This window comes from Arachis duranensis, chromosome 8 (assembly GCF_000817695.3).
Source record: "Arachis duranensis cultivar V14167 chromosome 8, aradu.V14167.gnm2.J7QH, whole genome shotgun sequence".
NCBI classification, from domain to species: Eukaryota; Viridiplantae; Streptophyta; class Magnoliopsida; order Fabales; family Fabaceae; genus Arachis; species Arachis duranensis.
In genome coordinates this window covers 45,156,762-45,168,699 of record NC_029779.3, presented here as the reverse complement: position 1 = coordinate 45,168,699, position 11,938 = coordinate 45,156,762, and the positions used below count along the sequence as shown (strand labels likewise).

General features: G+C 33.8%; 1 protein-coding gene across 1 annotated transcript; it reads left to right on the top strand.

Moving 5' to 3' along the window:
* The first annotated feature begins 533 nt into the window (after positions 1–533).
* On the top strand, positions 534–10,504 carry LOC107463212 (pleiotropic drug resistance protein 1). The gene is made up of 24 exons (XM_016081969.3): positions 534–1,077; positions 1,189–1,309; positions 1,458–1,546; positions 1,627–1,711; positions 1,906–2,065; positions 2,210–2,286; positions 2,381–2,434; positions 2,516–2,606; positions 2,706–3,007; positions 3,172–3,453; positions 3,689–4,005; positions 4,353–4,513; positions 5,199–5,302; positions 5,415–5,571; positions 6,041–6,148; positions 6,239–6,396; positions 6,486–6,818; positions 7,058–7,348; positions 7,443–7,526; positions 7,621–7,754; positions 8,104–8,331; positions 8,421–8,592; positions 8,788–9,042; positions 9,489–10,504. Exons 1-24 carry the CDS (start codon positions 755–757, stop codon positions 9,744–9,746), a joined length of 4,344 nt encoding a protein of 1,447 aa, XP_015937455.1. The 5' UTR covers positions 534–754; the 3' UTR covers positions 9,747–10,504.
* Positions 10,505–11,938: the final 1,434 nt, after the last annotated feature.

Below are 11,938 nucleotides of genomic sequence, written 5' to 3'. Positions count from 1 at the left end.
GTTTGACAATCAACTAAAATTTAAATAATATAGTCTCTTTATACTCATTCAAAAATTGCAGATCCAAAAGTTGTAGGCGAGTTTTATTTCTAATTTAAAAAAAAAGTTAGTTTAGTTTTTTTTGTCATTGTCCAATTGAGTAAATCTTTTATGGTAAAAACTAAATAATTATTATTTATTCTTTTATTAGGGGCATCATATTAAAGAAATAGTGCACGTTAAGTATATTGTTGGATTATCAAATTAAAAAAATTTAATTAATAGCTAAAAATAATAATAAAAATAAATAAATTTTGATAATTTTTTATTTTATTTTAAAATTTATAATTATATATTTATTATATTTAATATTACTCAATTATTAAAAATATAAAACAAGGTAAGCCATACTTAAAAACCATGCAACATGTTTTCACTTTTGAATATGAAACTTGGTGAAACTTATTGTAGTCAACCAACTAACATAAACTGCAAGTCCGCAACTGCATGTAAGTTTCTTCTATCATCATTCTATAAATAGCCACACTCACTTTACAAACACACTAACCTCTCTTTCAAGTTTCAACTCTCTCTCTCCCTCTCTTTCTCTCTGTGCAAAAAACCAAGGGAAAAAAAAGCTCAAACATATCTATCACACACACACTTGATCCTTGAACTATGAGACGAATAACAATATCCATTTCTAGAAACTAACACCAGTTTCTTCCAAAGAACTTGTGAGCGACTTGAAGCAGCAACTAACCATCATCAAAACATGGAGAATGATGAACTAAGAGTGGCGAGCGCACGCATAGGAAGCTCGAGTATATGGAGAAGCAGTGGTGCTGTTGATGTGTTCTCAGGCTCTTCGAGGAGAGATGACGATGAAGAACAGCTCAAATGGGCGGCCATCGAGAAGCTTCCAACGTATCTACGCTTAACAAGAGGAATACTAACCGAATCACAAGGCGAATACACTGAGATCGATATCAACAAACTCGGTCCCTTGCAGAGAAAGAATTTGGTAGAGAGGCTAGTCAAGATTGCTGAACAGGACAATGAAAAGTTCTTGTTGAAATTGAGAAGGAGAATCGATAGGTAACAAAAGGAAACATACTAATAAGACTAACATCATTTAGTTCTTGAAAAAACTAATTGAAATGTGTCAAAAAGATTTATAATGTGGTTGTTGAACTTTTTGAATTGCAGAGTTGGACTTGATATTCCGACAATTGAAGTCCGATTCGAGCATTTGAATGTTGAAGCTGAGGCTCATGTTGGAAGCAGGGCATTGCCAACAAACTTTAACTTCTGCATTAATTTGTTAGAGGTAATTGATCGTACCATGTTATGATCATTTACATTTTGGATCTTATTAGTCCAAAAAATTATATTTGGAAAAACATAATCAAACTTAGAAGTTAACATTTATTTTGTGCTGACATTAATTTTCTTTCCTCTGTTTTATCTTTTTGAAGGGGTTCCTGAATTCTCTTTGCCTTCTTCCGAGTCGAAAGAAGCCATTCACGGTTCTTCATGATGTTAGTGGAATCATCAAGCCTAGAAGGTGAATATGGGACAACAATTCAAATCAGTGATTTTTTTTTTTGGAAACTATTTCTCAACATTTTCCTTTGGCTTGTGTAGAATGACACTGCTCTTAGGCCCTCCAAGCTCTGGAAAGACCACGCTGTTGCTGGCACTGGCCGGAAGACTCGGTAAAGATCTTAAGGTAAGGACATGTGATGTGAGGAAATCAAGTTTACCTAAACTTCATGAGTCTAGGTTTACTATTGAGTTTGATTACCTTGGATGTGAGATTAAGCCTTTTTTTTTAATCAGAAATCGGACTAATAAATTCTTAGATTTGGAGAGAATCCTTCTCATGCTTATTATGATTCAAAGTCTATATCTGATACATTGCAGTTTTCTGGGAGAGTTTCCTACAATGGTCATGGAATGGAGGAATTTGTGCCTCAGAGAACATCAGCTTACATAAGTCAAACTGATCTCCACATAGGGGAACTGACAGTCAGAGAAACGTTGGCCTTTTCAGCAAGGTGTCAAGGGATCGGAATGCGTTACGGTCAGTTTCAGGCCCGGGTTCTCTCATCTTCTACATTCTGTTTGCTCTGTACCAAAGTTTCTTTTAAGTAACATGGTCTAAACTTATAAGGATCGTGTCAGTTAAACTTTGGTTAAACTGTTTACAATTTTTGGTAACTTGCAGATATGCTGGCAGAATTATCAAGAAGAGAGAAGGCAGAAAACATTAAGCCAGATCCTGATCTAGATATTTATATGAAGGTTTACAAAGACATAAATTACAATGTTAAATTCTTCAAAATATGATGAAATGGTTGGAATGTAGAAATGAAGATAAACATATTGAATTTTTCAGGCTGCAGCACTGGAAGGCCAAGAAACGAATGTAGTTACAGATTATATAATGAAGGTGACAAACTAAATTCATCAAAATTTTATATGATTTTTTTTCTTTTTTTTTTTGAGTTGTTCTGCTCATAATAAATTGCAGATTTTGGGTCTAGAAGTATGTGCTGACACCATGGTAGGGGATGAAATGATTAGGGGTATTTCTGGTGGACAGAAAAAGCGAGTCACAACTGGTAAAACCAGAAATTACATCATCTGTTTAACATTAAATTAAGTCATTTTCTTTTTAGTAATTTTATTTTTCTTTTTCTGGTGGAAAATAAATTATTTAGGTGAGATGCTAGTTGGACCAGCAAGGGCACTTTTCATGGATGAAATATCAACTGGTTTGGATACTTCTACAACATTCCAAATGGTTAATTCTTTGAGACAATCCATTCACATTTTGAATGGAACTGCTGTAATATCTCTTCTCCAACCAGCACCAGAAACTTATGAACTATTTGATGATGTAATTCTCCTATCAGATGGACAAATTGTGTATCAGGGTCCAAGAGAAAATGTTCTTGAGTTCTTTGAATACATGGGATTCAAATGTCCAGAAAGAAAAGGAGTAGCAGATTTCTTGCAAGAGGTAACTTTCGTAACTTTCTAGTTTCTCCAAACACTTTGCTCTTTCGTCCCTGTAAAAATAAGAAAAGAAAATGACTAATTTGCCACACTTTTTTCGAATAATAAAGGACAGATTTGTCATTTTGAAATAACGGACTAAGCTCTTTCTGTTAATGTATGTAATAGGTAACATCAAGAAAAGATCAAGAGCAGTACTGGGCAAACAAAGATGAGCCTTATACCTTTATCTCTGTAAGAGAATTTGCAGAAGCATTTCAGTCATTTCACATAGGCCGAAAACTCGGCGACGAGCTCGCTACCCCGTTCGACAAGACCAAAGGCCACCCTGCTGTTCTAACCAAGAACAAGTATGGTGTTAGCAAGAAGGAATTGCTAAGAGCTTGTGTTTCAAGAGAATTCTTGCTCATGAAAAGGAATTCCTTTGTCTACATTTTCAAGATGTGGCAAGTAAGTACTATTCAAAGTTATGGTCCTCACTAAAAATATTTGTCAAAATATGGAACAATAACAAATAACCTTATTTTGATACAATTTGTATATAGATATATTGGATTGTTAATGTAACAGTTTTTAAGTGATGGTTATTTTAGATAACATGGGTACAAAGCTTTGATATTCGAAGCTTCATTAATCAGTACTATGGTCAACTAGATAGAAGTTTGATCCTGTTCATTCTTTTCAGTTGATTCTAACAGGACTCATAACAATGACATTGTTCTTGAGAACTGAGATGCATCGGAACACAGTATCTGATGGCGGGATCTACATGGGGGCTTTATTCTTTGTTCTGATTGTGATAATGTTCAATGGATTCTCTGAGTTATCCATGACCATTGCAAAGCTCCCTGTTTTCTACAAGCAAAGGGACCTTCTATTCTATCCTTCTTGGGCATACTCCTTGCCAACATGGATCCTTAAGATTCCTATCACTTTGGTAGAAGTTGGTATTTGGGTTGTCATGACTTACTATGTTATAGGCTTTGATCCAAGTTTTGAAAGGTGAGTAAAGGTCTTTCAAGTAACAATAATAATACTTGAACTCAAAATTTTGTACCCAAATTTTTTAGTTCAACCATAATTATTGTTTTTGTAACATGCATAAACTTGAAATAGAGTCATGTTTTTTAAATAGAGTTATCGTCATATTTTGGGCCTACATACCAATAGTATTACACATCTAATATAAAATAGGGTGTGGACTCGTTCCTATACAAGTGAAGTTCATATATCATTCAATACCATATAGATGATATGTTGACAAGGAGAACAATGATTACTATGTTCAACTAACACTACTTTCTGAGATAATTTGGTTTTCATTATGCTCATATAGTTTCTCATGGCAGGTTCATCAAGCAGTATTTTCTGCTAGCTTGCATCAACCAGATGGCCTCTGCACTTTTTCGATTTATGGGGGCAGTTGGGAGGAACCTAATTGTGGCCAACACATTTGGATCATTTGCTTTACTTGCAGTTATGGTCATGGGTGGATTCATCCTATCTAGAGGTGAAACGTTAATTCAGTTAAAGGTTATCAAATTCTCGAGTTAACCGTTAACTCAAACTCCTAAGCTCTAAACTTTGAGTTTATAATAAGTTTATGTCTTCAAATAGAGTGAGAAGTAGTTGGATATTCCTATTCCACAACTACTAAAATTTTTATTTGTTATACAATTATCAAATATTATAATTGAAAATGAATGGTTGCAGAAGTCCTAGTCTCCTAGAATATGCAAGGTAGTTAACAAAGCTTTTCCACTAAGTGGGGTCAGCTACATGAATCAAAGACATCATTGCATCGTGTCCATGCTTTGAGATGCGACCTTGTTTTACATTGGCTGTCATAGGCTAACATAACCCTACATGGATCCAAAGATGTCATTGCGTCGTGGCCTTGCATTAGGATGCGACATTGTTTTATGTTGGCTATCGCAGGCTTAACAACCCTCCTCATTGACCAGCTTTATAAATATAGGCCGAGTTCTCCTAGAATATGAAAATACTATTGGAAGTTGAGTTTACAATTCAAGTTTACTGTTTACCTAATCTTCACAAGTTTAGATGGAATACCGAGTTTGATTGCCTTGACAGAGTTTATTATAAAAAAAAAATACATTTATTTCTCCGTTACCTTGTTTTAAACTCCAAATATCAAAATCTAACACAGAACTACTTACATTCTTTTGAATCAGTTGATGTGAGGAAGTGGTGGTTATGGGGCTACTGGATCTCTCCCATGATGTACGGACAGAATGCTATAGCTGTGAATGAATTCCTCGGAAACAGTTGGAAACATGTAAGGAATACAATCAAACCAATGAAACATGCACAAAGAACACAAAATGACTAGTGAACAAGTTTGATATGATTTTGATAATTAAGTGAATTTCTTATTGATATTATTGCAGGTTCCACCTAATTCAACAGAACCATTAGGTGTTAAGGTCTTAAAAGCACGTGGAATATTCCCTGAAGCACATTGGTATTGGATTGGAGTTGGAGCTTCCATTGGATACATGTTACTCTTCAATTTGCTTTTCCCTTTGGCCTTGCATTTTCTTGATCGTAAGTATATTAAATTCAACTGGGGAGCCAACTTTTTACGGCTAATATCAGCCAACATTTTTTACTTGTAAATTCTAAACTCTAAATCCTAAATTTTAAAATTTATATGCTAAATTCTAACCCTAGACCCTAAATTCTTCAAAAATTAAGGTTAAAAGAAATAATTTTACAATAAAGAGAAAAAGTTGGCTAATGTTAATTATTTAAAAGTTAGTTACCAATACTTTTTAGAAATTTATTTGGAGGAGACATACAAAAAAAAAAAGGCAAAATACCTTTATTCTATCTTTGAGTATCAGTTCTGAATTTCTGATACCTTAGCAAAAAGTAGTAAACTATGCACTAAAACGAGCCGTGTATCCAACCCTACACCAGCTTTCTAGTAACTATGATCTTTATACATGCATGCGCTACCTTCAAATATGTGAAACTGTAGCACTTCTCTAAGAGTTGAATCATTATGCTGCAGCATTTGGCAAACCACAAGCATTGATATCAGAAGAAGCTTTAGCTGAAAGGAATTCTGTTAGGAATGATCACATCATTGAACTTTCTTCTGGAAGGAATGGAGCTTCTGGTTGTTCACAAGTTACACTAGCTTATGTTTCATATTCTTAGCTTCACACATGTTCATTGTGTAATATTATAAGTGCAATTTTCAATGCAGATAAAAGTAATGGAAGAAGTGTGTCATCAAGAACCTTGTCTGCAAGAGTTGGTGCTATTAATGGAACTGATCGCAACAGAAAGCGTGGGATGGTTCTTCCTTTCACACCTCTTTCTATCACTTTTGATGAAATCAGATATACATTAGACATGCCACAGGTAAAAATAACTGATTTCATAAAACATCTTTCAAGTGCTGGATCAAACAACACATGTAAATGAATACTGGTTTCGGTTTATGCTTGCAGGAAATGAAGGCCCAAGGCATAGTTGAAGATAAACTTGAACTGTTGAAGGGTATTAGTGGAGCTTTTAGACCAGGAGTTCTAACAGCTCTAATGGGTGTAAGTGGAGCTGGTAAAACCACTCTAATGGATGTGTTATCTGGGAGGAAAACTGCAGGATATATTCAAGGCCAAATCACCATATCAGGGTACCCTAAGAAGCAAGAAACATTCGCTCGCATATCCGGATATTGTGAACAAACTGACATACACTCTCCTCATGTCACAGTCTATGAGTCACTTGTTTATTCTGCATGGCTAAGGTTACCTCCTGAGGTTGATTCTTCCACAAGAGAGGTAAAGTTCGATGTACTATTTTTCCTCTCTTGGGTTTCTTCAAATGGAATTTTCCTGTAAAATGTTTTTCTTATTATTATTTTTGTCTTAGATCTAGTATTTGTTGGATCCTATTCTTGAGGCATTATAGCGATGTTTTCTCCATTCATTTCATACTCGAATAGATTGACATATTTTTTCATCTTAAAAAATGTCCTATCTCAGTTTAGGTTCTTACAATTCTTATTCATTGATTGTAGATGTTCATTGAGGAAGTTATGGAGCTAGTAGAGCTGAATTCATTGAAAGATGCATTGGTTGGATTACCTGGAGTGAATGGTCTGTCCACAGAGCAGCGCAAGAGGCTAACTATTGCAGTCGAACTGGTTGCAAATCCATCAATAATATTCATGGATGAACCTACCTCTGGCCTTGATGCCAGGGCTGCTGCTATAGTTATGAGGACAGTGAGGAACACAGTCAACACAGGCCGAACCGTAGTGTGCACAATCCACCAGCCTAGCATTGATATATTTGATGCTTTCGATGAGGTTAGAGATCGATTCTTCTTTTTCTGACTCGATAATGCTTTGCTAAATTCAAGCGTTTCAATGCTATAACTATATTTTTTCCGTTTTATTACAGTTACTTCTCTTGAAGCGTGGAGGCGAAGAGATATATGTGGGGCCATTAGGCCGCCATTCTTCTCACCTTATCAGTTACTTTGAGGTCAGCAACTAGCTCTTAAGTGGTAATTAGTATTAAATGTTTCTTGTTTTATCAGTCACTTTATTAATCAAACAAAGCTATGCATGCTATATAGGGAATTAATGGAGTGCCAAAGATCAAGAATGGTTATAATCCTGCAACTTGGATGTTGGAGGTTACTTCAGAAGCACAAGAGGAAGCTCTAGGAATAAACTTTGCTGAACTATACAAGAATTCTGATCTATACAGGTAAGGAACAACTTGAATTCAAAGAAAAGGCATAGGAGCAATAATGAAAAACTTGATTTTGATTCAAATGTTTTACAAGAATAATTATAGTGTGCAAATATCGTAATAGTAGTAAGTTTGATGCATTCGTTTGACATCATTATCCAAACACATTCATTCTTTCATATATCCATTCAAGTAGTAGATATGACAACTAGTCTTTTTTTTTATTGATATGTCAATATATGATTGAATATCTTTGTAAAACTATTTTACATCATATTTTAATTACAAAGCTGCTCTCTTGTACAATTTTTACTGTCAATATGCTTTTCTCTGGTTAACTAATATTTTCCACAATCACATTCAGGGGAAACAAGGCACTGATAAGTGAACTAAGTACACCCCCATCAGCTTCTAAGGACTTATACTTCACTACAAAGTACTCGCAGTCGTTCATAACCCAATGTAAGGCTTGTCTTTGGAAACAAAACCTATCATATTGGAGAAACCCTCCATACAGTGCAGTGAGATTCTTATTCACAACATTTATCGCCTTGTTGTTTGGGACAATTTTTTGGGATATTGGCTCCAAAAGGTACTAACGTGCAACCATTAATGTCCTTTATTTTCCTTTTCATCACCTTAATTTAGTAAATGTTTTGAATTTTGATTTCTTGAATGTAGGAAAAGAGCACAAGATGTATTTAACGCCATGGGATCCATGTATGCTGCAGTACTCTTCATTGGGGTACAAAATGCTACCTCCGTTCAACCTGTTGTGGCCATTGAGAGAACAGTCTTTTACAGAGAAAAAGCTGCTGGGATGTACTCAGCTTTGCCATATGCATTTGGACAGGTATGCATAAAGTTTCCCATTTAATGCACAGGATTATATTTGATAAGTCTTTCAGGACAGAAAATTTATATCTGTTCATTTCTAAATTGGTTTGTGCCTTGTATTTGTATTACTTACTCCCTTCACTCTAATGACAATGGAAACTCTAAATCTAATAAAATTTTAACCAATTTAGCACATTTGAAAATCTTACAGGTTGCCATTGAGATCCCATACATATTGCTACAGACCCTGGTATATGGTGTTATAGTGTATGCCATGATTGGGTTTGAGTGGACAGCTATGAAGTTCTTTTGGTACCTGTTCTTCATGTTCTTTACATTTTTATACTTCACCTTATATGGGATGATGGCTGTTGGTGCTACCCCAGATCACCATGTTGCTGGCATAGTTTCTTTTGGGTTCTACTTGATATGGAACCTTTTCTCAGGATTTGTCATTCCTAGAACTGTAAGCCACCATTATCCCTTGTGCTTTGAGTTTTAACAAAATTATCAAATTGTCAATCATGCTTGACAGAATTGCGTACATTTACACATTTTTTTTAACAACTAAAAAGAAACTAATTGTTTATTAAATTGATTTTTCAAATAGAGTTGATCACTTAGATATATAAGATAAATATTAATTTTTTTATGAATTGTTTTATTAATAAAGTGATCTTTAGATGTCAATTCAATTTAAACTTTATACATAAATGGTTATCCATCAAAGTGAAACCGTCTCTCTATACTGAGTCCGGTTTCATTCCATCAATTATTTTCAATGCAAAGCGCAATTCAAAAAATACTCCATTGAAGTTGTTACACCTTAACATGCATGACTATTCGGTGATTTCCCAAAAAAGGCACAAATAACATCATTCCTCACATTTGCCAAACTTGTGAAATTTACAGAGAATGCCAGTGTGGTGGAGATGGTACTTTTGGATTTGTCCTGTGTCATGGACCATGTATGGATTAGTCACTTCACAGTTTGGTGATGTAACTGAACGCATAGACACTGGAGAAACTGTGGGAGATTTTGTAAAGAGATATTTTGGATATAGAGATGATTTCATTGGTATAGCTGCTGCTGTGGTTGTTGGCTTCGCATTGCTCTTTGGATTTACCTTTGCCTTTTCAATTAAGGCATTTAATTTCCAAAAGAGATGAAAACATTTTTATATATACATTTGTACAGAATTTAATTAATAATGGAATTGAAAACAGTGGAATACTCGTAAATGGTTGTATATTGGTCACACTGAATTTGTTGGGGACGTTTTGTTGTGGAAGAGGCAAGTGTCTATCTAGCTCTAGAGCTTCATTGACCGAAGCAATTCACAGTCCTTGGAAAATTTACGAACAGTAACCTTTTTTTCTGGCGAGTTTCATTGTGAGGCTTCTGGAAATGGGTTGCTGAAAATATGTTCAATGTGGGAACTTTTTTAGTTCTTTTAATGTAAGATTATGGAAAATGGTCAACGATAGAGTGTTGAAAGAGTGAACTTTTTCTTCCTTTTCTTTTTTACCTTTCTTTAAGTTGGATAAAACTTTGAACGTAAGATTCTAGAAACTGGATTTGTGAAAGTGGATAGGAAGCATTGGAAAGAAAAGAAATGAAGATGAAAATTTTGAATTCGAAGACACAGAAGGGAAAGTGTTTGGGGTTAGCACTAGCAAGTAGCAAGGGAGTTTGGACTTCTGTAACGCTGTCGATTTTAAAAAGTTTTTTTTTTTTGTCTTGGTTTTCAAAAAGTTTAAACTTTGTGATATGTTTCTCAAATGAGCAATGCTAGGGCCAGCATCAATAATGATTTAATGATGTGAGATTGATGTAAGATTTCATCCAATAGCTCACCTTTCTTTGCTGGCTACATACTGGCTAAAATTCAATAAAATTACTGACTCCTAGACTTTTCCTTCTCAAATTACATGTTTGGGTTAATAGTAATGCTGCATGTGGAACATGCATTTGAGAAATGAATTATTTTCCTTTCTACTTGTGCCTAAAAAGTAAAAACTATACAATAATTTTAGTGTTCACTTGAATTAACCCAACCAACCTAGAGTCAAGTTATCACTTTTTAAATGAGTCCAAACTTAAGATTTTAATTGTTAAGGGATTCACAGCGGTTATATACCTAAGATTTTTACAATATAAAACTTAAGCAAACATACATTCACTTTTACTTCCCATACACTCATGAAAGCTAATGTTAATGGAAATAGTTATGATCTAAGATAGTAGAAAGGAAAAATATAGGTAACCAATAATATTGGTGAATAATGTAAACAATAGAAATATATTGGATGTTTATTTCACTAGGTGTGCGGGTAGTTATTCTAATATTAAGATTTAGGTAGATAATTTAGAGGTATAGTATATTTTTATTTTATTGGTGATTATTCATGTTGCTCAAAAAAGTCATTAATTGTCTAGCATAATTCTTGTAGAAAATAGAAATACGTCAGTTAGTATAACTATCTTTCCCGTTTCAAAAGTACAATAGTGTGTGAAGACCACCAAATTATATGGTTTAAAACAATCTCAAAGACAGAGAATAATCTATACCCCACTCTTTCGATCTCTTTTCTCTTGCTACCACCAACGCTAACTTACTCATCGAGTGCACAATAGAATGAGATTATCATACTCAGATATCACTCTCAGTGCCACTGTTTCTCATATGGCAATTCATATACACACTTACAACCACATATCCATTACTACTAGAGATTTTGACTTATTTTTTGGAAGAAAAACCGAAGAGAAGAAGAAGTGAAATGTTTGTGAAGAATACAAAAGATTGCACATTTTTTTATAGTTGCTGAAAATTTGTCATAATATATCTTGTTTATAATATAAACATCATAACTTATCTCTTATCTCGTTTACAGTGTAAACAAAATAAGATTGTACCTATCTTGTTTATACTGTAAATGAAATATGCATGTTTCCCACATTTTACTATATCTCGTTTATAGTGTAAATATATCTGTAAACGAGATACGTGTAATTTTATTTCATTTATACTCTAAATGAGATAAGAGATAGGATGGATTTTCATAAAAATACTACAAATTGTATATTTTAGTTAATAAAATATCTTTTATTTATTAAAAAGATCCTAAAATTTAAGATGAAAATTTTCTTAAAAGAATTAGTTGAAGAAAGTTAATTTTATAGTATTATTCTATTCTAAAAAAATTTGTTAGCTAATTTCTTATAATTATTTTCGTTGTATAAAAAATAATCCCATTTTACAAAATTTGAGTTGGCCAAGTTTCAAATAAAATTTGTATGACAAAACTAATATAATAAAGAGAAACCAATTCAATATGATTTTCCCCAAAAAATTTTA